This window comes from Pholcus phalangioides, unplaced genomic scaffold (genome assembly GCF_987345545.1).
Source record: "Pholcus phalangioides strain wild (caught in Gottingen) unplaced genomic scaffold, Ppha-v1.0 ptg000008l_1, whole genome shotgun sequence".
NCBI lineage: Eukaryota > Metazoa > Arthropoda > Arachnida > Araneae > Pholcidae > Pholcus > Pholcus phalangioides.
Window position 1 is genome coordinate 16709520 of NW_028301601.1, and position 27834 is coordinate 16737353.

General features: G+C 33.2%; 1 protein-coding gene across 1 annotated transcript; it reads right to left on the minus strand.

The window, feature by feature from the left end:
• Positions 1 to 1236: 1236 nt before the first annotated feature.
• On the minus strand, positions 1237 to 27677 carry LOC149083911 (peroxisomal ATPase PEX1-like). The gene is made up of 22 exons (XM_089234282.1): positions 27591 to 27677; positions 27300 to 27430; positions 24602 to 24739; positions 23114 to 23200; positions 21708 to 21819; positions 18746 to 19638; positions 17223 to 17346; positions 16823 to 17123; positions 15578 to 15804; positions 14480 to 14650; positions 13147 to 13301; positions 12224 to 12395; positions 11903 to 12099; positions 10270 to 10404; positions 9907 to 9971; positions 9432 to 9491; positions 8831 to 8913; positions 8049 to 8152; positions 7133 to 7304; positions 6853 to 6980; positions 4764 to 4930; positions 1237 to 1562 (listed from the first exon to the last, which is right to left on the minus strand). The coding sequence occupies exons 2-22, from the start codon at positions 27396 to 27398 to the stop codon at positions 1484 to 1486; spliced, it is 3669 nt and encodes a 1222-aa protein (XP_089090408.1). The 5' UTR covers positions 27399 to 27430; positions 27591 to 27677; the 3' UTR covers positions 1237 to 1483.
• Between the last annotated feature and the right edge of the window lie 157 nt (positions 27678 to 27834).

A 27834-nucleotide genomic window follows, 5' to 3' on the forward strand; every position in this document is an offset into this window, starting at 1 on the left:
TGGGAGCCTTGCGAATGAATTTTTTTTGTCCCTCGGATGCCCTCAAAAGAGGGAAAGGGGTTTCACTGTACCTATATTGAGAGAACAACTACCAACTTTATACCAAACTTTGCCTTGAATCATAACATAAACCTATAAGCAAAAAAAAGGTAAATAAAAGGTTTTAAATCCTTATGTACATTTTGACACACAATGGGCATCGTCTTCAGGGGTAATTTGTATCTGTAAAGAAATTCTGAACCCAGGTCATACATGCTATCATTCCATTTGCCGAACCAGCATTTCACTAACCAAAATTCTTGCACAGAAAACCTATTTTGTTTCTAAATTTTTTGGTATTTTTGAGAGCATGTCTTTTAGTGACATTTTGGTATAAAATATGGCAGCTATGTAAATATTTTTTTTTTTATCTGGAAAGAGTTGATTCCTTCTTGGTGTCATTTTTTAGATTTGCTGACATTTTACCTGTTCAGAAATATATAAAATAGCTCAAATTTGAGGGGGATTGAAGATAAAAATTCGAGGTAAAAACTATTCAATTTTTTTAAGCAAGATTTTATTTGTTCATAGATAATATTAATATCAAATTAAACTGTATATTTTACCTATATTAACTGTTTCAGCTAATTAAAAAATCCACTCTAATTGATTAAATTGTGATCCCGATGCATTGTTTCAATTAAAAATGTGCTAACAGCATCCATTTACATCTTTTGTATTAAAAAATGTTTTTCTCTCTCTCAATAGATTGTTATTACAAAATAAAATTTTAAGAAACACGGTCGATGCTCATTATTATGACACTACGTTGCAGCAGCCTTTCCATTACAACAACCGATAGAATGAGTCTATATTTTTCACATAGCAACTATCATATATGTTTTACTTTTGATAAAATGATCACCCAATATAACGGCAGTTTTTGACAGAATGGTGAGGGTCATTATAGAAAGTGTCAACTGTATAATTTAAAATATCAACCTTCCAAATGTTTCTCGAATTCCAGTTTTCTTCCCTTCATAGAATTTTCCTCTGACTTTTGCCAAATAGTTACATATTTCTCTCCCTTTTACTAAATATTTTTCATTTTCCCGACCATTTTTCCATTTTCTTGATTTTTCAGGTCACTGAACCAGATGATTGTAATTTTCATGAGAATTTTCTCCCTTGCGGGCTACATTCAGTAAACTATGATAATAACAAGGAAAAATTCTGTCACGTAAACATTGAGAAAAAAACTGCTTGAATAAAAATTTAATGCTTATAACCAATCACACAAAAAAATATGTGTATGTATAATTGTACAAAAAGATAACTCACGGAATTCTCAAAATAATAACCTTTAAAAAAAACTTTTGCAAAAAAATAAGTAGATCGATTATTGTCATTTATATCACCAAATGTTTGGATTAGAAGATATTCACACATGTAATTATTGCATGAGGCCTATACACATAGCACAAACAGAATATACATCACTATCTCATGCCTGAGTAACTCTTTTAACATCACTCTTTGGTATGTTAAAACCAGACGACTGACCAGCTTGGAAATCTGAAAAACTGTAAGGGAAAAAAATGACAATACATAAATTGATATAGTTTTCATATTTTTCTCATGAAAATTCCAGCACCTGCAATTCAGAGATCCCAACAAATTTTCTTAATCATTTCTCTGACCATGAATTCAATACAATATATATATCTTATTAATTAATATATATATATATATATATATCTTCCTGAATGAATATAAATATAATTCAAAATTATAATCTTCAAAACGTTGCACTGGCGCAAGACTGGCTTTAATGGCTGGTGTCTGATGAAAAATAAAAGTTTACCTAAACGTTTGGCTTAGCTGTGGTGGATATGTTTAGTAACACTCAGCGCTCAGAACACATACGCCACAGCCAAAGGAGAAACATTACAGTTTAAAAGAAGAGCATGACCAAACAGTCCAGTAAGCTCTAATTTTTCACTTCTAAATGCTTTTTGAGGTTTCCCCCCCCCCCACAGAATTTTTTACTGCTATTTACAAAATATTTGCATATTTCCTTGAATTTTGCAACCTTTTTTTGAATTTTGGAAATAGACCTTTACTGGATATTATGCTGAAGTAAACTCGGAAAGAAAAGTAATCAGTCATCTGGTCTCAACCAAGAAATTGAACCACCAGAGAGACACAACTCTGCCTTCATTCCATACACTTGTGGTGCAAAACGCTGAAATAAAGGCATACCCCCCAATGGTGGGATGACAGGAATCCAGCCTGGGGGAGGAGGGGGTTCTGGGACAATTTTAATTATCATTATTATTTCTTTTCCACTAGAAATTCATTATTGAGAGTCCACTGAAGAATCTGACTGGGGATCTTGCCAAAGACCCAGCTTGGGGGGGCCCTGTTGTTGGATGTGAGGGCCATGAGTAGAGGCACTAGTGGTCTTCCTTAACTTCACGGCACAAGTGTGTGATATAAGGAAGGCAGAGTGAGTCATGTCTCCAGTGGTGTATATGGTAGCCTGGTTTGTAAAAGGACCTGAGTCCGATTCCTGGCAGAGGCCAGATGGATTTTCTTTCAAAGTTCAACTTTGCATAATATTTAGAAAAGGTCCATTTTCTCATTGTATTGGGCTGAGAAAACAGCTGTCTCACTCTCTATGTATTACATTATCCCGTAACCATTTTTCATTTCCCTGACTTTTCTGGAAATCCCAGAATTACAAAAAAATTATAATAATACTGCACTCACCCAGAAGTTATTAAGCAAACAAAAGTAACTCCCTTGATGTAAATCTCAAGTACTATATTTTCCTACATATAATCCTAACATTAAAATTTTTTATAGCGCGGATTATATACCATTGCATACTATCTGAGCCTTTTTTTTTTGTCTGAGAGGTTGGAATGTAAATAGACATTTAAAGAATTAATCAATAAAAAAATAATTTTTAGAAGCTTATAGAGTGCGCATGGATGTAAGTAGAAAATCAAAATTTTTTATCAAAAATGTAATAAACAACCCCATTTTGTATTCCGTGAGATTTCATTATTGACAAATGAAATTCAGATATACAGAGGTTGATTAGTCTCCATGAGAACGATTTTAAAAATAAAATTCACTTAGAAAAATCTGTGTCTTCACCAGTGGTTGTGCTTCATGTGTCCACCTTGTTCTTGAACAATGGCACGACATAGTGATTTCAACTGAAGGAGAGTTCTCTGAAGCAGTGGCAGGGGAATTCTCTGCCCCCCCCCCCCTTGTATAATTCCCATAGACCGCTGACTGTGCTCGGACAGCAGTTTGCAAGTGCCCTTTTAAGTAGTCCAAAGCCACAAAAATCCATCTGACTTGCATCTGGAGACCTGACAGGGACATGGTCGAACAGGATAACTTTGATTCCAGTAAAGGTTGCCATTTGTTACTAAAACGCTCGTGAGCGTTTAGCTGTGTAGCTGGATGCCTTGCCCATGTGGATGTGAACCTGGTTTGCATCAGTTCCATACAAGGTGGGTGTGTCTTTGGTGAAAATTGGTGGCATTACCAATTGCTGGAAGTAGGCTGCATTAACTTTTGTGTTTTTTATATTTTCCGGATCATGAGCTTCACTCTGTACGGGTATCCAGCTACCACATTGAGTCCTTTTGCAAATGCTTCCTAACATTGTCTAACCCATTCTGGTCGACCCTTAGCATGGACAGAATGGTAAGCTATGGCTCGAATTTTATTGCAGTCAGAAAGGTAGACCCAAGCTTCATCTAGGGAAACCACAAATTTCCACTTGCTACCTGCCAGATAATTTTCATATAACTTTTGTACATTCCTTTTTCATTCTTCTTTATGCCTATGGATTAGCAGGTGTCCTTCAGCTTTCCGCACCTTCAGCAGTTGCAATTTACAAATACAAATACAACGCCACAACAGGCAAAATGCCCAACAAGGTGGCACAACAAAAGATGCCCATAAAAAAGATATGGATGTCATATACCTTTCTTGTTACCTTTCTGGCCATAGTTCTTTGCGTTGATGGGTTTTCCTGCAGTGCCAAATGCCTAAAGACTTGTTCTACGGCTGATGTGACCTTAGGATAGATACGAATCAGAACAGCCTCTGTGGGAAATTTCTTCCACAAAATGTCAGAGAATCACTTATCTATAGAATGATGCTGTCGATTCCCCCTTTACTTATCGAAAGTCCATGATCCTTGCACTGTTTTATGATTGCACTGAAGCTGGTGGAAAGTGCAGCAAACAACATGGCCATAACAAAACAAATTTATTTTAGGAGCCATAACTTCACATCAAAAACTTGCAGTTATGAAAAAAGAACGTCCTCACTCCATGCATTCGAAAGCATACATGATTTGCACTTGGTTCTCTACTCACTCTCTAATCAGGGGCGTCGGGAATGTTTCGAACCTGTAGGTGCTCGTCTTGAGCTTTATATTGGAAATTACGATTTCTCAATCAGTTCTGGGGATGCTCAGACCCGTGCCACAAATTGCCATGGGTGCTCGAGCACCCACAGCACCCCCGGCTCCGACGCCACTGCCTCTAACAACAACTTTCAAAATTTGTTCTCATGGAAGCTAATCAACCCTTTGTATATGCAGCTAAAGACTATATACAATGACATTTTTGCATGAAATGGCGAAATTTATAGTTGTGGATTATAAGAAGGAAATTACAACATACTCACGTGGGGGAGATATATATATATGCATTTTCAATGATATTTACTATAAATATTACATTGAAACTTACACTAGCTGGTATCTATTACGTTCTTCTTCAGAGACTGATGGTTTTGTCTTTGATAAAGCATCAAGAATATGCTTCTGCTCGAGAACTATGGATATAGTACTGCGCCTCCTCTTTGCTCCTTCCTTTGAGAGTTTAAAACTCTTCATGTTTGTAATTATTTTATTCACCTGGAAGGAAAAAATAAAAATAATTTAAGGTGTACGATACAAATTTTATACGAGTAATAACTTACATACACATACAAAAACAGTCAGTCAGCCACTGTTATATTAGAGAAAGCTAAAATATTTGATTTCATAAAAAAAACTCAGAATAAAATCACAAAAATTTCTATAAAGCTGAAATAAAATACTTTCTGAAAAACTGAAAACTACTCTTGAGTTCAGGTAATAATTACAGCCATGCTTAACAGAAATGAATTTACTTTAACCCAAAATAACAAACAAATTACCAACTAATATATGCTGTAATATTTACAGCATCTAAGTACCAGTTGGACCAAATCACAATTGAGATTTGACAAAACTACCTGTATACATGATGTTTCACCAAAAGTGTCTGAAGGGAATATAAATTTTGTGGTTTATTTTATAATTCAAGTAAAATAGTAAAAATTACCAGAGAAAAGAAAAAAAATGCGACGGTTGAACCTGCTAAAACCGATTTATAGGGGAAATAAAAAAATTAAATTTTTACTTGGCTCCCAAATTAAAAAAAAAATCAACCAGTAAAATGTACACCTCACTTTATTATACCAAATACAGTTGTCCCTGTATTTGCAGGGATTACGTTCCGGGGGGGGGGGGGGTAAAAGTGAATACGGAAAATATGCGAATAACACAAACCATGAACTTATTTTTTGAAAGCTTTTTTAGTCATCTCATTTATATCTGCTTTGTGCAGCCGAAATAGAAGTGATTCTCGGCGATGTTTTCTGAAAGAATATTATGTTTTTTAGCCATTAGAGTATGGTAAGTTACTATTGGTAACTTTCTACATGCCCCCTACCCCACGGGGCAATGACTGAAATTGGCTAGTCAACAGAGCCTTGACTATGTTCAATTTGAAAGAAAGAGAGATTATGGTAACAAAGCTTACTCTTTCAATTTTTCTACATGTGAAAAACGTACCATAGATGGGTCTATGTCATGAAAACAATCAATTGCCAATTATGAAGCCCTTGCGCTGTGCCGCTCATAATGAACTTGTCCACTTCTTAATCTTGATCGTCAGGCCATATCGCTTGAGTTTAGGAATGGTTAGTTTGATTAATCCTTCCCCTGTCAATTTATATACTGCTGTTAATTAATTCTGCAATTTCCATCTATGTCCACTTTACTGAACCCTTCTCCATCCACCTGCTTCACTAACGTAACAATATCTTTCATAACCTTTCCAAAATGGATGGAAATAAATTGATGTCTCAGGCACATATTGTGGCCAAACATTCTTCCAATACAAGATGTTCCCATCTTTATAGCTTCCACAGCTCTAGCAATAACGCTAATGGCACCAGTGAAATTCATCCATGATTTTAAGACATTTCCTGCAATTGCATCTTGTTCAAATGCCTGCACGATCATCGAGTAATGTGTGTAGTGAGCCATAAATGTTCGCATAGCATCTGAACGCTAGATGTGGAGTTAGAAGGCATATAAAGGGCTTGAGCACTAACAAAAACTTTGGGGGGGGGGGGGGTGTTTCTTAAAACATTTATTTAACATGTACAATTTATATATTTTTCCAATATGAGAATTAGCACTGCAACAATATTTTTGCAGAAAACTAGGAAGGAGACCGTGTATAACAAGGGCTAAATAATAATAAGGGGACTTTATTATTGATGAATGAAATTGATATATACAGATTATATGCTGAAATTAAGGTATACTCCTCTCCGACACTTTTTGGTAGAACATCATGAATGTAAAACAGTGACCATCGAATGAACAAGAATCTTCAATGGAGCCAATTATTTTTCTAAAAAAACTAGCAATATACAAATGCTAAATATAGTTAGACATTTTCTTGTGCACAAGTATACAAAAAAAATTCTGTTATGTATACAAGTATCAAGAAGAAAATTTGCCTTTTGCATCTCTTCAAGAGCTTCAGTGGATGTTTTATCGATAACTCCATGTTCAATGGATGGCATAATCACAGCATCATCAATGATTTTTTCGTTGAATGCTTCGATGTCACCAGTTGAATATTTCCCTGTAATGAGACAGATTATTATGATACAGCATGAGCAGAAACTGTCCTTACAGAGGACCAAAAAAAAATTTTAAAGTTTGTCTAATTTAAAAGGTGGTTAAATCTTCAGTTGTCAAAACACAAAGTTTTAGCGGAATGAATTTAATGTTTACTTGTTTTCTTGCTGCTAGAATCATGAATCGCTTCGACTTGAGCAGAATAAAGGACAGCCTGAAGATCTGCACCAGAGAAGTGCTCTGTTAGTTCGGCAATGTTTTTGAAATCCACATCATCTCCTAAGCAAAGCTTTGCCGCTAATGCCTCAATAATCTCTAGTCTTTCATTCTATAATGTCAAGGTCAAAAACATTAATCACAGGCATATTTATTTCTCTCTACAATAACAGATTTCTATACAATCACGAATCAGAAAATTACATGAAAATAAAAATCTATAAATATTTTATGCACCAATAGTTTTATTAGCAATGAGCATTCTTTATGTCTATCATCATAAACACATTATTCTTTTTGCTCAAACTGGATAATATCATCTCTAAGAGTGTTAGGCATTCCTATATTTAGTACATGTAATTTGGTTTATATATACAATATACAAATACAACGCCACAACAGGCAAATTGCCCAACGAGGTGGCTGACTTAAGAACATCGTGGATCCCCGAGCCATTTTTTTTGGAGGACCTACCTATTACTGCTACACCACACATGCAGCTTATAGCTTAGTGGTTAAAGAGTTTGCACAAAGTTTTTAAACACTTGCATGGGGGTATCTGTATTGTGTAATATGAGGGGCATATAGCAATATGAACCTGCAGCAGGTGGAAATGAATCAACTCATATAATAAGTGTTTAATAAATGCAGTTCAAAATATGAAATGAGACTCGACATGGAGCCTCAACCAAAAGTCCCATCCCCTCATGTTGCAATTGGAAGCAATGGTATCTAAAAGTATGAAAAAAGAAAGCTTTATCTTTCTATCAAAAAATAACAATCACTATAAAAAGATAACGGAATTTTACACTTCTAGTTGAAAAAAAATAATGCTATCAAATGAGCAAATGCCTACCTCATTTGGAAGAGGACAATGCAAACACTTGTCAAGTCGACCTGGTCTCAATAAGGCTGGATCTATAAGTTCTGGACGACTGGTTGCTGCAATAACATAAACATCTGAAAAGAGAAAAAAAAATGCTATGAATTTTGTCATTTCTGTCTGCGATATGCTTATGTCCATAAGCAGGGCTAGTTCTGGACATTTTTCAAGTGTAAGTAAATAATACTTTGATAATAAAAAATTGCCTCTCCCCTTCAGTTAGTGCCATAAAAAACCACTCCCCTTTAGTTGACACCCTAAAATATCACCTTCACCCCCTTCAGTCGGTGCCTTCTGCGGCCACATAGTTCACAGGATTCAAGATCCGGACCTGTCCATAAGCATGGAATCATGCCATCTATAAAAATTAAAATAAAACAAACTGTTCTCTGAATTTACAGTGTGTCAGCCTTATATTGAATCATTTATATCATAGAAATAAATATGCAAACAATATTCAACATTCACTTGCTGACAATTTTTTCCCAAAGAGTTTGGCAAGAAATACTATTTCTTATAGCAAATTTAATTTTAGAAAGGTTACTCTTTTTACAAAAGAAAAACTTTCAGCCCAAACATCATTACAAATTGTGTGCTAAGTAGACACATATTTTCATTTCCACAATTTGAATAATGGAAGATGTCTGTGATGCCTATAAAACATCCCATATTAGTCATGCTTGTAAGGAAGAGATGGATTTTTTGATTGAAATCATAAATATTGTTTCATATAGTTGATGATAGCAATTTGTCACCTTCAATGCTTTCTACTCCATCCATCTGAGTAAGCAGCTGATTAACAACTCTATCTGTGACTCCAGTACTGTCATGACCTCGCCTGGAACAATTTATGCATTAAAAAAAATTGCAAACAGAAATTCAGCAAAACATAGGAGAATACAGATTACATTGAACATTAATTTTCACAAATATAGTGATGCTTCACAATTCTACACTTATCTGTAGCCAAACAACTGTCAAATAACAGGACCATGTTTCCCACATGTGTCTATCTGGCAATTTCCTTCAATTTGAGCAAAGCATCAAATTGAGGGATGTAGAAAAGTGAGGCTAAACTGTAGTACTTTAGGAGAACTTGAAATAAAATAAATTTTTGTAACCCTGAGGATGCTAAATAAATTAAAGGAACACACTAGTCTCTACATTAAAAATGTTTCTGTACAACAGAGTTATTACCAGAATGTGCACATTATTGTTAATTTGCCCTATTTATAAATTAGAGATTATTTCTCTTCAACCAATTTTCAAAGCTATAAATCTTTTGATATAACAAAAAATGACTTCATTATATGGAGGCTTGACTTTGATCTAAACTTCTAAGGAATCTAAACATACCTTGGAGCCAATGCATCAAATTCATCAAAGAAAATAATACAGGGTTTGGCACTTGCTGCTCTAAAAATTGATAAGAAATATTAAAAAAATCTTAATTTATCATAAAACAATAACATTTTTTTCAGTAACTTCCTTACATAATCTTATAATTTTGAAAATTTCACAAAAAAAATTGATATTTGCTGCGCTATTGACAATGTTGTAAATTTGGATAGGAATACTTTTTGCACCTTTGTAATGATAAAAACAACTGGTGTAGTCTCTAAACAGTATATTCACATAAATGAACATCATTAAGATTTTTCATAATAGGATCTACTTGTCGGCACAATGAACTTATATCTGTATGCTGTGCTATACACTTTCTGGGCACATAAGCATTTAAAGTGAAATGTTGATGATTATAAAAAGTGAATAAGAATTAGTTGGAAATTTTTCATATAGGAAATCGAGAAATAAAACATGTTATACTAACCTTGAAAATAAATCTCTAACAGCCTTTTCGCTAGCACCAACATACTTTGAAAGTAACTCTGGTCCCTTTTGTGGAGTAAAAAATTTATTTTTTTGCATACACATTTTCACACACAGTTTAGTTTCCTCTCATAAAAACACAGAAAGTATATATTAGTAATTTATGCATTAACTTTGTTCCAATAAGCTATGCAGTTTATCTAAGTGTAAGTTGGTTAAAGATTTGGAAGTTTTAGCACTTTTTATCACCCTGATATCAGATTAATATTTTTGGTGATAATAATTACACTTGTGAATCTTAAAATGATTCTAAAGAAATTGTATTACATTAAATTAAGCTCTTAGTTTTGAAGAATATTCTCACCTTGACACTGATGAAATTAATTCCACATTCATTAGCGATAGCTCCAGCAACTAAAGTTTTGCCAGTGCCTGGTTCTCCATACAGTAAGATGTTACATTGAGGCTTCAGGTTGTAATTTTTGAATAAAACTTTATACTGGGAGAAGAAAAGAAAAATTTAAAACAGATCTTTGTCGCTTTTTACCATCAAAAGTAGAGGAAATATATATCACAGTTAATAATTGATAAATAGATTCAATAGAATGCATTCTAAATGTATTTGAATTAACTAAATCAACAGCTCAACTCATGGTTACTGCATTATCTGTAACTAGTAAAATTAATTAATATTTTCAAAAGAACATCTTTTAAACCTTTCCTACTATATACAGTCAAACCTTTCTATCTCGAAACTGACAGGACCGAAAAAATTTCGAGATAGAGATTTTCTTAGTAAGAAAGAAGAAACACACCAAAAATGGGGGAAAATTCAATTGATAAAAGTAACAAATGCTGAACTATATTTTACTACATATTAATGAAATTATATTAGTTAAGTTACACAATCAATGTGTTAAATCACACTGTATTCAAATATATTAAAATTTTTTCAAAATTTTTTTTGTTCAATTCAATTTATTTACATACCTTATTTAAAATCCGTAAGCTTAGATTGATGCATATTTTTTGCTCTTTGAGTCTTTACAATTTCATTTAGACTAGCAAGAGATGCAAACATTTCGGGCAATATCTTTTTAGTTTCCTCTAGAAAATGATGCAGCATTTTTTACAGCATGTGTTTAAAATATTTTTCACTGTTACTTTTTTCTAATTCTTCTGGAGCATCTTCTGCTGTATTTTCATTACCCGAGTTGGCTATGCATTCAGCAATAATTTCGGTATCAGTCAAGGTGCTGCAAGTTTATAGTGAACTATAGTGAACTTGTCCATTTCCCCAAAATCGGAAAATGAAATTTCTAGCTTCAAGTGTTAATAATGCCCAATGTTTTGAAATTTCATTTTGAACATTGTTCTGAAAATTGTCGAAATTCAACTGAATAACTAGATCGGATCCATCATCACTGAAATGACTGATTCCAAACCCACAGCTTTCTTGAAGCAATTTTAAATTGTCAGTTGGCTGGCTTTTGCCATGCTGAACAAGTTAACCACATGACATCAACCTCATGTCAATCATAGTATCCACCTATGATTGACAAGATCCATGAACACAATATGCTGTAATATGAATAACTCTTTTTTATCAGTTTCTTTGACCTCAGAAGAAAAGCAAGATTTAAGCGAAAGAAAAGGGATTTCATTGTTTTCGTTTTGCTACCATTGGGCTTTGCTTTCAAGATAGAGAGTTTTACAAAAATTACTTCGAAACAGAGGTGTGAAAATGCATTGATTTTGTACAATAAATGCAAAGAATTTTTCATTTTTCGAGATATAGAGTTTTTCGAGAAGGAGAGGTTTGACTGTATGTTCAATACTAGGAAGAAATAGATCATAGAAAAAATTTTAAAATGTATATTCAATGTTGAAATTTTAGAAACAAATACACTTTAAACACTATTCAAATTTCAAAGCCATTTTTAGAAACATAAATTAATAACAGCATTATATATCAATGTGTTTTCCTATTAAAATACCTTCACAGGCCAAGTTATTGTCTTCTGGATGGCTTCTTTCACATGGTGTAAGCCTCCTACATCTTTCCATGTTTTATCACTTTTTTTGTGCAGCTGCAGACCCTGCAGTGAGCTGGGAGTATATGTCTCCATTCCAACTTCAAAATCACTAGTGATCAAGGTGATCTCTCTGTTATCTTCAGTGATTCCAGAATGCTCTATGAACATGCAACAAAATGGTTTTTTTTCCTCTCATTTTTTTTTATCCCATTTAAACAAGTTTATTAATACATAAACTGTGATTGAAAGGTAAGGTAGAGTACACAATAATGATTCACTAACTTGTGCGAACCATAGCTGCATGGGTTGCTCTGTCGACAAGAATATCTAAATCTCTAGCCACATATCCTTCTGTTTTCAAAGCAATTGTTTTCCATAAAACAGATGGAATAGAATCAGCTGAAAGATGAAGTTTACTGAGTACCAATGACTGCAGTATCTTGCCCCGTTGATCCTGATGAAAAAATAATTAAGGAATATGGAAACAGCAATTTTTGGGTAAGCAACATATGAGGTAGTAAAAATGAATTTGGTAAAATAATCAGCATGTATACATTAGAGCCTCGATTATCTGTAAACTGTCCTAATTTTTTTCCCCCACTGATGAAATTATCGTAGATGTAAGAAATTATCCTACCTGTGAAAACGAGGTTAATAATAAAGCAAAGAGACTTTGCAAGTACAAAAATATGCAATAACAATGATTTTCTGTAATTTTTAAAAGCATGGGAAGAATAACAAGAATACTGTAACTCATAAAAAGTAATGTACTGAAAACTTTGGTACATCTGCAAAATAAAGGATGTTAAATTGTCAATATGTCTGTTATATATAACTACTACTAGTACGTACCAGGTATGCACCTCGTCCATATTCCTTCTTATAATTCCATATTCCTTTGTACGAATTGGTACATGTTGAAATGTGTGTGTGTGTACTGAACCTTCCACGTGAAGTTTGTTTCTGTGTAATGTTTGTTATGTATAGTGATGCCACCTGCCACCAATTTTTCTAACTATGCATGAGGTGTAATGATTGAATAGCATACCATTGTAAACCTGTTGCTCTCTATGGCGAGACTTTTTTTAACGGGGAGATCAGCTCACATTTGTGCCTCAAAGTTGGGAACTAATGTAGTTGAAATTAGACATTTAAATAAATGTACCATAAATTATCCATAATTATCCAGAAATTTCAATACTCACTATGTCTGGAGTTCCCATTTCAATCACACTATGAAACACATGCTGTCCTTCAGCTCTTAACAACGATGGGTGTAAAGTGTGGATGGACTTTGCAGTAGTAAGAATAACAATTCGATGTCTATGAGATATTGCTCGTTTCACAATCCTTATGAATACTGAAATGATAAGAAAAAGCTGCTAAAGGACGAGATTATGTATTTAATAATTACTATACCATCTATATGCTATGAACACAGAAAAAATTCATGAGAGTTTTATTAAGGTATTTTTTTTCAAGTCATTGGTTAAGAAGATACATCTCATTTTCTTCTAATTCATGTGATACAACTACTACTAAACTGTACATGCTCATTGTAAGCATTCCCCTGAAATTTCTATTCGAATAGGTGAATGCTGGAACATATTGTGTGAGTGTATATGTGTGGCAAGTCTTTAGCATATTTATGATGTCAAAGCTATTGGGATACAGAAAAACTCCATCAATTTCAATTGATGTTTTTATTAACTGAAACATAAGTGCTCTCTATGTGCTGCCTTACAGCTCTTCTATACCAATGTTACAAAATTTGACACATAGTCATTGAAAACTGAACTCAAACCTGCACTTTTTGATGAAAGAAACTAGCATATTTGGCAAACACAATAAAATTAAAATCCAATGTTTATTATTATTATTTGGCATAACTTGACTTGAAAAGTTCAAAATCATGACTTTCTCTGAGGTTTAAAAGATGAAAGCATGAATGAAATTGTATCAATTGATACAAATTTTTCTTTCATGGAATTCCCCCTTTTCTCCATATTGTGAAGTTTTTCATCACTGTATTGTACGTACACAAAGATTAAACACGTAAAACATGTAAATTAACACTAAATCCTGATTTATATGTCATACTTGAATACATGACCTTAAATTCATTATTAGAGCCAAGATTATATGCACTAAAAAAGTGGCACAAAATATGCTAAAAATATGTAAATATGCACTTAAAAATGTAAAAATAAGCACTTAAAATACAAAATGTGAACTTAAAATACCAAAATGTGCACTTAAAATACAAAATGCGCACTTAAAATGTCAAAATATGCACGGGAAATTCATAAATATGCGTTAAACACCCCAGAATATGCACTAGAAATCTTGAAAAAGTCGAAAATTCCGAAACGTGCACAAAAAATAGAAATATGCATTAAAAAAAATCACCATGCCAAAAAAAGCAGATGTGTTTTTAAAAGGAATCTTTTCTATTTCTTAGTGCATATTGATTTATGTATTCATATATATGTATATATACACACATTTAAAAATATAAATATCAAGAAAATGCCTTGCCTTGAGCTACACTTGCAAAATAATGACTATCTTGTCCTGCTTCCTGTTCAGCTGTTAATGTTGCACTTGCCAGCTGATCCAAATCCTCGAAGATGACAAGTGATGGCTGCCTGTGCGCAGCTTCATCAAAACAATTTTCCCATTTCTTGGATATTGTCTCTGTTCGTTTTCCTAAATTAACATAATAAAAGTTATATTTTATGTGGAAAAACTCACTGATGTTTAAAAAAATCATCACATTAAATAAAATATTTGTTTTCTTTACTGCTTGGAAAAATGAATTAATTTCCAACATAAACATTAAGAGTAAGGTCACCTAACTTATCTTAAACCAACATCTCTCCTAGTTTAGACGTTTCGCCAATGTGTGGCAAAACTTTGAAACTAGTAGCTCTCCCAGACACCCCCACCCCATAGACAGCTGTTGAGAATAAGACAATTGTGCAGGAAATTGCAAATATTGGGAGGGGGTGTAATGGTCGGGTAAAGGGTGTGACAACTGTAATGCTAGGTTCACTACACTCAATCAAATAAAGCAGTGTTTCCCAAAGTAGCAGTATCGCCCCCCCCCCCTGGTGGGAAGATGTAATGGTCCGGGGGGAGGGATAGAAGCTGCGGGTATAACATAGGATCCTATGGGTTCACTTGAGCTTGGGGGGGGGGGAGCGGCGATGAGAGAAAAATTTTTCTGAAGAAGGGGGCGATGGAACAAAAAGTTTGGGGAACTATGTAATAGAGGATGTAAGACCCATCCTATGAGGATGGGGCAAGAAAAGTGTTCCTTTGTATCCTATGGTTTCTTACTAAGTAATAAACATAATAGATTTTGCCAACTACTCTTTTAATTTTTCACGCCAGTGTAATAAGTAGTGCTGTAGGCAGCCGAGTGTGTTGGATAATCAAGAGTCTGGAACAAAAATGGAAGAAAAAAAATCAAACCAAAACGATCCATTAACAATACGACAAATAAATTTGGGAACTCTTATTCCAAATGATAAATTCACAAAAACTGATTTATTTGACAAGTAAATTATTAATTAATGAATTAATAATGTGATTAAAAACAGTTAAACAAAAAAAGATAACGTGATAATTCACCTCTCATTGGTAAACAGTTGACAGTAGAAACAAACACAAAATGTGGATAATTGATTAGTTTTTTGCACATTGCTTTTATAAAAGTTGATTTGCCAACTCCTTTCTGCCCATGAATAAGGATGCACTGAATTCCAGAGCTGCCACCAAATATTCCAGATGAAATCGGTCTTAGTTTCAAACCCAAATCTATGTCATTCATTACTTTTTCAAACATGTGTTCTACGCCTCTGAGATAAGGAAGGAAAAAATACATTTATTTCTTAGTAAAGCCGTAGGAACAAAATGTATTATGCTTCAAAGAGTAAAATATTCTTAAAATAAATTACAATATTGCAGATAAAGTTGTACAGTAGGACCCCGATTGTCTGAACTAACATGGACCAGACCAAACTTGGATAATCAAAACCTCCGATATTACAGCCCTTTGAAGATTTTTGAGATTAAATTGAATAAATAAAGCCAAAAATGGTGAAAATTATGTTTATACAAAACTTATTTTAATAACAATACAATTAACATGAACTACTATAATACACTGATCAAATAGTAAAAAAATTATTTAAATTTATTACAATTTAGTTGATGATTAACTCTTGACAAAACTCATTGTGAATATTTAACATTGTTCTTTTTGTAAATATTTTTTCAATTAAAATGTTTTAAAATCACAAATAAAAATTGCATTTCCTCTAATTGTTTTTTGAGCCAAGTGTTCTAAAAATTTAAAAGATTACTTTACACCACTGGTTCTCAAAGTGTATGTTACAGATCCTAAGGGTGTAGCAAACCTTTGTCAGGGACATGTGGTATTGATGTGTGTCTGTTTAGTGTTTTGTAGTGGTTTGTTTAGACTATTCTGGGAACTGTAAATATTAGTCAAGGCAAGGGACACACGGTAGCAAAAATTTGAGAACCACTGCTTTACTTACTTACATACAATACTTCGAGAAATAGTCATGTATCATCGAGCACTCTTAAATTTTTCAGAGAGAAAAATGGTGGTGGTGCTTGCAAGCAATAGGTTTAAGATGCTTGTTCAGTCCAGATCTTAGAAACGTATTTGTCTCACTTCATTCCCTTTTCATCCTTAGACATATGTATATTTTTCCATTGTCGTCCAATATACAATATAATGTAAAAAATATATAACTGCATTCAGTTAATATTTTTCATTAGAGCGTCAACCAGGATATCTAAAAAAGGACGAATTGTATGAATTCTCAACTATTACTGAATTACTCTTACCCTAATGCTTCCAAACTCAAAGCAGGGATTGATTGGTGTAGATAAGACTCCTTGTAAGCCCCAACAGGCCAAACTGATTTCCTCATGTGTGGTGAAAAGGAGCCCAGCTTCACAAATATACGTTTCAATTTTATTTCACTGATAAATCCATAGTTTGGTCCTGTTGATGAAGACGTGAGTGAATATCCTGAATCCGTACTTGATAATGATGTTGTGCTTGATGGAGATTGGGTAGTGGACAATGGACTAGAACTATCAATTTCTGATTCAGATAAAAGTATCACAAAATCACATGTTTTTCCTGAAATAAATATAAAGTAGAGTACAACCACAATATAATGATGCATAAATTTGAAATTTATCACTGCCGTATTAAATTCATCACAATAATTTAGCTCACCTTTACCGATAGGCAGTTTACATAAAGTGCCATCAGACAATACAAGAGAAGAGTCTTCAAGATCTGCATCCTCTATCCACTTTGTAAATGCTTCACTAATTGAGCTTCCTGCAACATTAATGCTCTACAATAAAAAAAAAGTTGACCAATTTACTAAAATGATGCATCAATATACTTTGTTATTTTGTCAGATGCAACATGGAAAGTATAATATAAAACTAGTTTGTGATAATTCTTCTTAAAGTAAATTACGTATAACGGACAAATAATGATGTGTATTTGACTTATCCTTCATAATAATTTTCTCAACTTCTTTTTTTTCCTTGCATAGATATGGAAATTAATTATGTATGAAACAGGCTCATTGCACAGAGGGTCAATTGCCTCTCCCAAGAGCCAAATAATATAGGGGAAAATTGGTTCGTTCCATAAAATACAGGATGATCCAATGCACCTACACAATAAGTCATTCCCCCCAACACATCGTCAAGGATCCCTGTCTGGTATGGAAGTAGTGAATCCTAATCATGTGACATGAGATCGGTCATAAATCGTTAAAGAATTTTATTGGAGATTATATTGAAAATAGAAATATGACGATGATTTGCGATTCGTGTGCCACAGCATTAAGGTGCAAACAAAGTTTCTCCGGATCAAACAGGGGTGCACAACAAGATATTTAAAATTTATAATCATTTTTCCCCAAGGGCGCTGGCAGTTGAGAATATAAAATAAAGTTCAAAATAAAAATAAAAAAAAAAAAAGTTTGAAGACAGGAATAAATTTTAAAACTTGATTTTTGGAAGAACAAAAAAACCAGCTTTCCTACATTTTAATTTTCATTGGATAATTGAATTTTCCATACTAAAGAAATTCTGTTTTATTTAGCACTGTGAAGTGCTAAGTAGAAGAGGAGGAAGAGTGCAGTGCTAAATAAAACAGAATGCATTAAAATCTGAATTATCCAACCCTTGCTTTTCCAAAAGTCTCAGTAAGCCTGTGTCTACTTCTTGGGGGAAAATAATTTCCCAATATATAATGAAGTAATTATAGTGGAAGTACAAAATTCTCCTGCCCTTGAAAAATGAAGACAAATTAGAAAAAACTTGCACATTTAAGTTTAACAATATATTGATGCTTTTGAATGTTTTATAAGACTTTACTTAGTTGCAGCAGCAAAGAAATGGTGATTCATCAGAAGTAACATTGCTAAAGAAACTTTGATGTAACAACGTAAGCTTAGTCCTGATTGAGTTGGACAATCGAGATTTTTTCTTTAATATAGTATATTTTGTACTTCTAAAGCAGAGTGCATACTGAAAACCAACACAATAAGTGATACAACCTGCATCTTGACGCGGATTGATTAAAAAAGCGGAAATTCGGGTTTTAATCAATTCATGTCGAGCTGCAGGTTGTATTGTTTATCGTATTGGTCCTTAGTGTGTGCCAGGTCTTGCAAAATTTATCCCAAAGAATATCTAATTCCCTTTTCTTTTTCAAAAAAAAAATTATATGCTTACCAAATTATCTAAAGGATAGAGTAAAAGACTGTTGAAAGAGAAGGATCTGTAGTCAACACTTTGACAACGAATGCGGCAAGTGACCTCCAGTCCTAAGCGTCGCTTCAGTTCAAATGGAACAGATACCAAATCTGTAGACAGGAAAAGGGCTTCCGGAACACTAAACTCCTCTTCTACTGATTTCAGCACTGCCACGGTCACACATATTGACTCAAAACGAAAATCTTTACTGTTTTCCGATTTTGATTTTTCAGTTTTTATTTTATTATCTATTTTAATTTTTGTGCCATTTGCTTGGGCATGTTCAATACTTTCTGCTGGGGAAAGGAGTTTTGATATTTTTGCGACAAAACAGTGTGGCACTGGTTTCATATCACAATGAGATTTGAAAGTTCTTTCACTAATGAAAATAGTTGTGGCTTGCAATGCTAGAGGTAAAGAGTTCTTCGTCTTTGATCGTTTAGAATATGGGATAACTCTCAAGAGAAAATCAAGATGCAAAGGTTGAAATGTATCGTCCAAACTGTGATCCATATCTTTTTTGATGAATCCATCTGGAACATCTGTATCTTCAGAAAAAACTGATTTCATTACATATCGAAGTAGAGAATACACCGGGGTTTTTGCAGGTGCTGCGGGTGAATTTACTGAATTTACACTATTATCACCAGGTTGGACACTATCAGAAGAGTCAGATGTAAAACTAGAAGGAGAAGCATACGATGTTTTTGCTCTGTCTTTACGTTTCCTGAGATGCTTGTATTGCGAGTGAATTTCTTTTCTTGTTTTCTTTTTCAGATTTTTTAATCGTTTCTGCTTCCTTTCTTTTGGTACAATATGCACTTCTGTCCATTCTGCTAATATTGATGGTTCTGATTTGGGAATAACTTCAGCTGAAATTGATATGATGGAAATTTTTTAAATATACTTATCAGAATAGAAAACAAACATTCAAATATGAGGTAGATAAACTTCACTCTGTAAATTACCAGCTATACTGTAATTTGCTATGCACAAATTTGATGCAAATTTTGCTACTTTCAGAGAAAACATATGAAAAACTTCATCTATCTGTAACACATAAGGTTGGGTTTTTGCTAAGAAAAAAAATCATTTTTGCATGCCACAGTGGCAGAAAGTAGAAAAACCAGGCAAAAATTGGTGAAAATGAAAACAATATCACACTATGGATGTTATGTAATTAATGAATGTTATAAATTAGAACTACAATTCTGATTAATACAGTATGATTAATACATGACCAAATTTCCTACATTTTTCTATGATTTTGTCAGCTATTTTTATAATCCTTGAAAATAGTTCTGATATTATCTGATGTTAAAATAGCAATCTATTGTATTATTTAAATTTAAAAGCATACAAACAAGAAAAAATTTCAACAAAAATCTTGTTGGAAATTAAAATACTGTAAGCTCTTAGTCAATGATGGTGATAATACTTTGGAAATGCAACTATGTAGCACTAACTGACCATGTAACGCCAACTGACCCTTACCAAAACTAATGAAATGAGCAGGAATTTTCTATCCTCTGACTTATGTGATACAACTCCAAAAACTAGTTCTTCTTTCTAGATCTCCTATATTAGTGGTTATTTAAAGGTTGTGCACAGGATGTATTTTATAATAAAGCATAAATTAGAATGAAAATATAAGCAGCTGCTGCATATATTCTGGGTTTTTCGTTCCTTTAGTTCCCTCTGTATTTGACCACGAAGGTACTTGGGTATATGCTCTAGATTCATTGCACTCTTTTATTATCCTTCATGTTGTCTTGTGTTTCATTAAGAAAAGACATGCTTTATTATGAACTTGTCTACAAGCAACTTCGCAAAATGGTTTATATTTATATTCATCTCCAACCCTTTTACCAAATTTAAAGGAAAATAGCTGATTCCAAAGGTACAAAAAAATTAGTTTTAACTATTTCACATTTGTATAGTCAGTTAAGATTCTCCAAACTTGTTTCATAATACGTCTAACTTTAAATTCTTACAGTTTTTCCCACTGGCATAAATATAGCAAAAACTATTTTTGCCAGAGTGGGTTTTTAACACTATTGCAAAAACTTGCCACCCCTGATCTATAATAAAGTTTCAAGGAATGGAAGGGGTTGTTTGTCATGGTTTGTTTTGTTTTTTTGAAAAAAAAATGTTGATTTTTCTACATTTATAAACTTTTGGAAAATTATTTTTTACAAATTCATTTTTTAAATATTTAGTTTTATTCTAACCACTAAGAGAAAAAGTTTCAGATTTTATGAAGCAATAGATAATCCACACTAAAACATTTCCATGTTTTTTGAAACATATAATCTGCAGATTATATGCAGGAAAATATAGTAATGCTATCAAAGCATATTTCACTCTCAAACAGACTGTAAATAACTTTTTTGAAAAAACAATAAACATGTAATTATTGTTTCTATGCTAAAGCACCAATTTTCTATACATGAATCACATACAGGTTTTAATCAATTATTAATGCTTTATAATCAACACATAGTTTTGCACATTTCACAACATGAAGCTAAACAAATCTCTCATTTAAAACAAAGTTAATCTCTTTTAATTTGTTTTGAATGCCCAAAATATTAATACTCCTGTGAAAATCAAGTAGCATGAGAAAAGTGAATTGTATTGCACACGGAATAAAAATAGTTTCGCTCACAAGAAAATACAGAGCATGATACAGTGACAGTCGTTGTCAGCTACAACTTATTTACAACATCCCAGCTTTTATGTCAAATGAGCTTTTTCTTGTATTTTTCAAGTTTGTAAGTCAGTTATTTTTTGCAAGTGTGGGAATTCTTAGTGAATATGTTTCACTCATAACTAGTGTTATTCACAAGTCAAGAGTGGTAACTCAAGCACCTTGAGTTACTGCACCTAGTCACTAAAGAAATCAGTTACTTAGTAATATAAAGAAGTAAAGATCACATACCGACTTTGACAAAAATTGAAGACTGACGTACCCATACAGGAAACACTTGATCCTCCCAAACAACACGTATCTGATTCAACAGCTCCGTCTCAATTGTTTTTGAATTCAAGCTCTGAAATTAATATCACAAGTTTCAATTAAAACTTTAACAATACTTTAGATAGAGAAGTTATAGCTCTACGACAGACTAGAAACTTGAGGGTCAGTCGAAAAAGTCTCTCATGGGGCAGAAATCTGTCTTTGGTATAAGTTTTTTTCAATGTTTCTCCAATGCTAGTATAATTAGAAGGTGTCTAAGGTAAATTACTGGATATTGCATTGAATATTTGTTTCTAGCCAAGCAAGCCCGGTACTTTCCAAGAGATATGATTGATTGTCTTGTTTCTTCGGTTGGTAGCCAGTTAGCATAGTCACGTAATTTAGAAATAGCTACTACTCCATTCTGTGGCCACCAATCACAAGACATACAGGGTTTTTCAGGTGATTTTCAAAAGACATCAGTTCAAATCCACAATGAAAATTTTGAAGATAGCAGGAAAAATATTATAAGTTACTTGGGAATGAATGTTTTCAAGGAATTTGGCAATGAGACCAAAGGCATGACGTAAAAACAAATTAGATACTAATTAAATTGCACTCTGGCAAGCTGATTAGGCCCCATCAAAGTTATGAATCAAACATAGATCTACACGGGCTATGTTTGGTGTACAGAATTTTAAGGAGGCAAATTATTTTCAGTAACAGAATCTTCACCCTGAATTATTTTCAAGCTCTGAAACAGAAACTAAGCTTGTTATATCATACTGCATAAAATGTGAGATACCTCAAAAAAATTAAACATATCCTGCATCATAAAAATAATTTTTAGCTCTATAATGATCTCTAATACATGCATATTTTTGTTTCTTCTTTGTATTTCAAATGTTAAACTCTCCAATGCATGCTAGTCGATGTGGACGGACTACCACCATTGGAACTTTGGTTAGCAAAGTACACACAAGCTAAGGATGCTACAAGACCAATTCAGACTTTGATTTTTAAATTACAACTCATCATAATTATTTTATTGATTATACGCTCATTGGGGGGGGGGGGGGGTGGGGTCACTCTGTTATACATATTTATATTTAAAAAAACCCAATAATATAATAAAATTTATTGCACACACATACCGGATACACCTATAATTCGAGAATGCTTCCACATCTCCTTGAGATAGGAAGTGGGTGTGTGTCTGGTTCTTCAATGCTCAATATATTCGAAATTGAATAAATTGAGAGTGAAATATAATGTTATTTTGTAATATCATAATTAAACAATAAAAATCAAACAATCAGAATATGACTTTTTGATATAACTAATAGAACTCTGAAATCTGATTTTTGGGTAAAGACTACAGATCTTACCATTATTTCCCAATCATCAGAATCCAATGGCTCTAAAGAAACTTTCTCTGCTACAGCTGTATTGCTATTAACTTTAGACACCATTATCTGCATAAATGATAAAAACAAACAGCTTTTATACTTGTTACTATGCAAAGAGGTTTTTATCATTCAAGTGAAATGTTTTTTTTTTTTTTTCTACTACAGTTGAATTCCATTATAACAAACTCCAAGAGACTGACCGGAGAAATCACTTCGTTAGAACAAAATTTCGTTATAAAAGAATTTCAGGTTTTGGCATTGTTCTTAAGTAAACTAATCTGAAGGATTAGAAAAGTGCCAGTTTAAACGATATTTTTTGCTATAACAGTACTCGACTGTACTTTCCATTAATACAGCTTAACTCTAGTCTGATAAGTGCTGGATTAGTGTAAGTGTGCATTAGTGGTGTGTTCATGAGGAGGGGAGGGAGTAGGTAATTGGGGAAAGTACCCCCAGATACGCAGTTTCAATTGCTTTAATTTTTTTTTAATTCTAGGAGAAAAAGTAGGTGAGAACATGAAACTACACACAGTCAGTTCTCATGTCAAAAATTGATCCATCTTTTATGCTTTCAGACTTTTCCAGAAATATTGTATTATTTCAGAAATCTTCATTCAATCTCCCCCCCCCAAGTGCAAAAGAAAAAGACTGCTGTCAAAGCATTTCTACATATTTGTTTAGTTTCACTTTGTGCTCTGAATGTGTTTATTCTGCAAAATATATGATTGAAAAAAAAAAAAAAAAGATTTTCGGTGAAATTCACAGGCCATGTCTACATTTTATTTTCAAAATATATGTTACTGTCAATGCACAAGATGTTCAAAAAAATCTATAAATTAATTAACTAATTCATATCTGCCTTTCAAATGAGAAAAACAGCATGCTTCTGACAAAAAAAAAAAGTTAATAAGCATACTATATCTCTTATGTATGTTGAGAAATTGTTTCACTAAATATTTCAAAACCCTTCAACTCACTTTTGACAATTCAAGTTTTGCCAATACGTGTAATATTGAAAGAAAATACAAATACATATCACTAGAAAATAATGTCGCCTCATAGTTATTGAGTTATGAAAATTGTGTCTACATTTTTGATGAAAAAAACAAATCAAGTAAACTCTTTGTAAAAAAAAGGGAAAAACTGGGACATTTTTGCAAAAAAAGTTTCCAGAAAAACCGAAAAAACCAGAACTGTCCCGGGAAATATAGGATGTATGGTCACTCTCATCACACTGAAAGGAAATTTTTTAAAACATACCCTCTTCCCCTGGGATTACAAACTCACGTGCACGCATGTAGGAAAAAAAAATTACCCCCTTCTCAAACAGTGTCTCTGGAGAATCACCCCTACTGTATATTCAATGCAGCCAGAGATCCATAACCACAATAACAGCTTTACAAGGCAAAAATGTCAATAAAAATAAAAACCCTTTTCAAAAGCAGCTACTGAAAACATTGCAATTACCTCTTCGCCATCTTTGAGACCTAGCGTCAAAGCATATTTTCCATTAAGGCACACAGTATTGATGAATGACTCTCCTCTAACAGTGCTGAAATATGCCTTTTTACCATCATTATAAACCACCCTGAATGGCGTTATATCCTGCAAAACATTAAATGCAAAATACATTGCTGATAATGATCATTCATGCATTAATTACAAGAAAGCTAAAAAAATGTTTTACCCCTTCAATGTGGAACTTGTGTATTATTAAATCTATTACAAGAAATTTAAAAACAAGAAATTTAAAAACAAGAAACGTACAAAAAACATTAACTTTTTTAATACACAGTCAAACCAGGTGCAGATACAGACAGTGAAGAAAGGGAAGGGGGCAATGGCTCTTCCCAAGAGCTGAAAAATATGTAGAAAAACTGGCCGGTGCTGCAGAATAGGACGATACAGTGAGCTTACACAATAAGTTCCCCTCCCAAAACATTGCCCTGGACTGTGCCTGAGTGAAATTATAATCTGATGCCACCATTTATTAGCCTAATTATCCATTCTATTAAAGTAATATAACACACCAAAAACAAAACTTAATCCCATCTTTTAACTTGTGAAGCTGACACTGCCTACAGCGAGAGAAAAAGAAGAACCATTGGCTTAGTTATGATTGAAACACACTCTACAGACAGCACAGCACAGCACAAATACACAGAGCCTTCCATAGACTTTGGAGCCAGGAGGTACATCATGTTACGGCAATTTCGGCCATTGCCCTCACAGACAGAGTACTCCTGGAACACCTTTTATTCAATAAATATTGAAATATAAAAATTATGTACGATGGCAATCAATCAAAAAAATATATATATTAACTTGTATAATGACTCATTAAAAATCCTGTTAATTGATGTACTGAATGTCCATGATAGCAGACCTTTTATAGACTAGTCCTCATCTGCTACGGATGCTTAAACATTCAGAGTATTTTTAGAATGGGCCTGTGTGAGCACTGCATCTGTGAAATTAATTCTAACACCAACAAAACTCATGACTAGCACTTAAGGGTCTGAAACACTTCTGTGATGCCCCTGCTCATATATCAAATCGAAACTTCTTTAAAATCTTTTCCTCGTCTCTAAAAACGTCATTAATCCATGGTTTTACTGTATACTATAGCCGGGTAAATAACCAAACTGTCGCAAAATCGTGAATGAGAATGACACCATTAATCTGTAAGTGCTTCTAATACAGTCAGAGCTCTTGCTCTTATGACCCTCACGTTATAGCGACCATTTTAATCACAATAACTGGTAGGAAAAGTCCCAAATGTTTTAAAATGACAATCATATTTGTTTTTCTTTCAATATAAGTCTATTTTTGGTGGAATATGATGGGGGGGGGGACTTGTTATAACAAATGTCGACAGTATAAAGGCTATAATTTTGTAAAAGAAATGAACGCCAACTTGATGGTTAAGGCTTAGAAACAGCTATAGTATAGTCCCTTATTTCTCTTGGTGATTTTTTTTAACGAGTTCCTTACCAGAAGACTGACACTTTTTTCATCTTGTCCTCTATTGGCGCTTAGTTGCTGTTTCCTCTCTTTCCTTCTAGATTTTTCTTTTCTTTATTTGTGATACAGGTGGAACTAGTTTGAATACTCCTTCATTGTGGGATTTTCAAACGGGTTTCTCTTTGTCAACAAACTCCTGTCAAGCAGACTATAGGGGGCATTAACCTCAACCCTCCTCTGTTTTTTGCAAATTGTTTGAATACAACCTTCTATCTTTGCTAAGACATTGAATTTTCTGGATGTTACGCCGAAACTGATATTTGGAAAGAAAAGTGATTCCATCTCTTCTATTTCTTTGTTCCATTTTCCAGAGTATTATTTAAAAATCTATGTTTTACATTTTATAATATAATTTATATTCCAGAGCATATTTATTTATATATCATAAGGGACAGTTGTAATTCAGTCAATCCCGATTATAAAGTTTCCCCCTTTGGTATGACTTAATTTCATGGCCCAACTCTAATTCTCATTAAGACTTCCTGTTTAAAGTATTTCCCTGCTTAGAACATTTTTCCGTGATGGTTTTTTTTGCAAAACATTATAAAAAGAATCCACTGTATTCAAAGGAGAGTCCTTGTTTTATTATTTTCAATCCTGTATCTGGTTGAGGATGTTATAGTTTTAATCTTGATCCCCAATTTAGTCTGAGAATATTACTGGTTTTCATTTTTTTCGTTTCAATAGTCATAGTGTTATCCCTTTTTTTTTTTACTATTTTATTCTTTGGCAAGAAAGACGTTCGAAAACATGACTCTGTTTCACTTTAGGAGACTTTTCATCACGCTTTCTGTCATATTTCTCGCCAAAGGAAATACTGTCAACTCATCGCCATAAGGGATTATGCTATAGCTGTTTCAAGGCTTACTTGTGAGCATATGCCTTTAGAATTTTTAATTTGTTTTTAGATATCTACAGACCATGCTTTCTGCTTCGAAATGAAATCGAGAACCATTGTCAGTTGCGTTGTTTTTTTTTTCAGTGTAAGAAATGATTCAATTTCCACTCATTTTTGGATGGGGCATGATTACACATTGAGTTATCATGCACTTCGTTTTTGGAATGATAGGCCAATTTTACAAATGACCAGTTATTGCTTTCCCATACATTATTTGCTATGAGAAATATGCGCATTACATACCTGATCCGTTTCGATTTCCTTGCACCATGTGGGAGGAATGGCTAAAAAACAATTTTTGCTATTTGAAAAATTCAAAATAGCGGCTTTCATAAATGACATCGTTGCAAAATTTCAAGGTAATTCTTCAAGTCCTATAATGATGAAACACAAGCCAATAAGTCTCAATTAGCTCATAAAATTAAAACGTCAATATAGTATAAAATAATATCAAATAAATAATCAACAATTCTATAAATGAATAATTTCAAATTGAAGTGATAAGTAAAAAAAAAAATGAATAGCTTTATTCACCAAATTATGACAAATACAAAATGAAACCATAGGGAGTTGTGATTATATGTAAACAGAAAAAAAAGGTAAATATGAGCTCATTCTTTGCATCGGCTAGCTCTATCATCATCAACATAAGGCCTTGAACAAAATACAAGATTTGCGCTTTTCGCCTTGTTCAGTAATGCTAAAGAAGATCAAATTAGAATCAAAAAATCGAGATTTAAATAATTAGTTGAGATTCGTATATTTAATATGAATTATC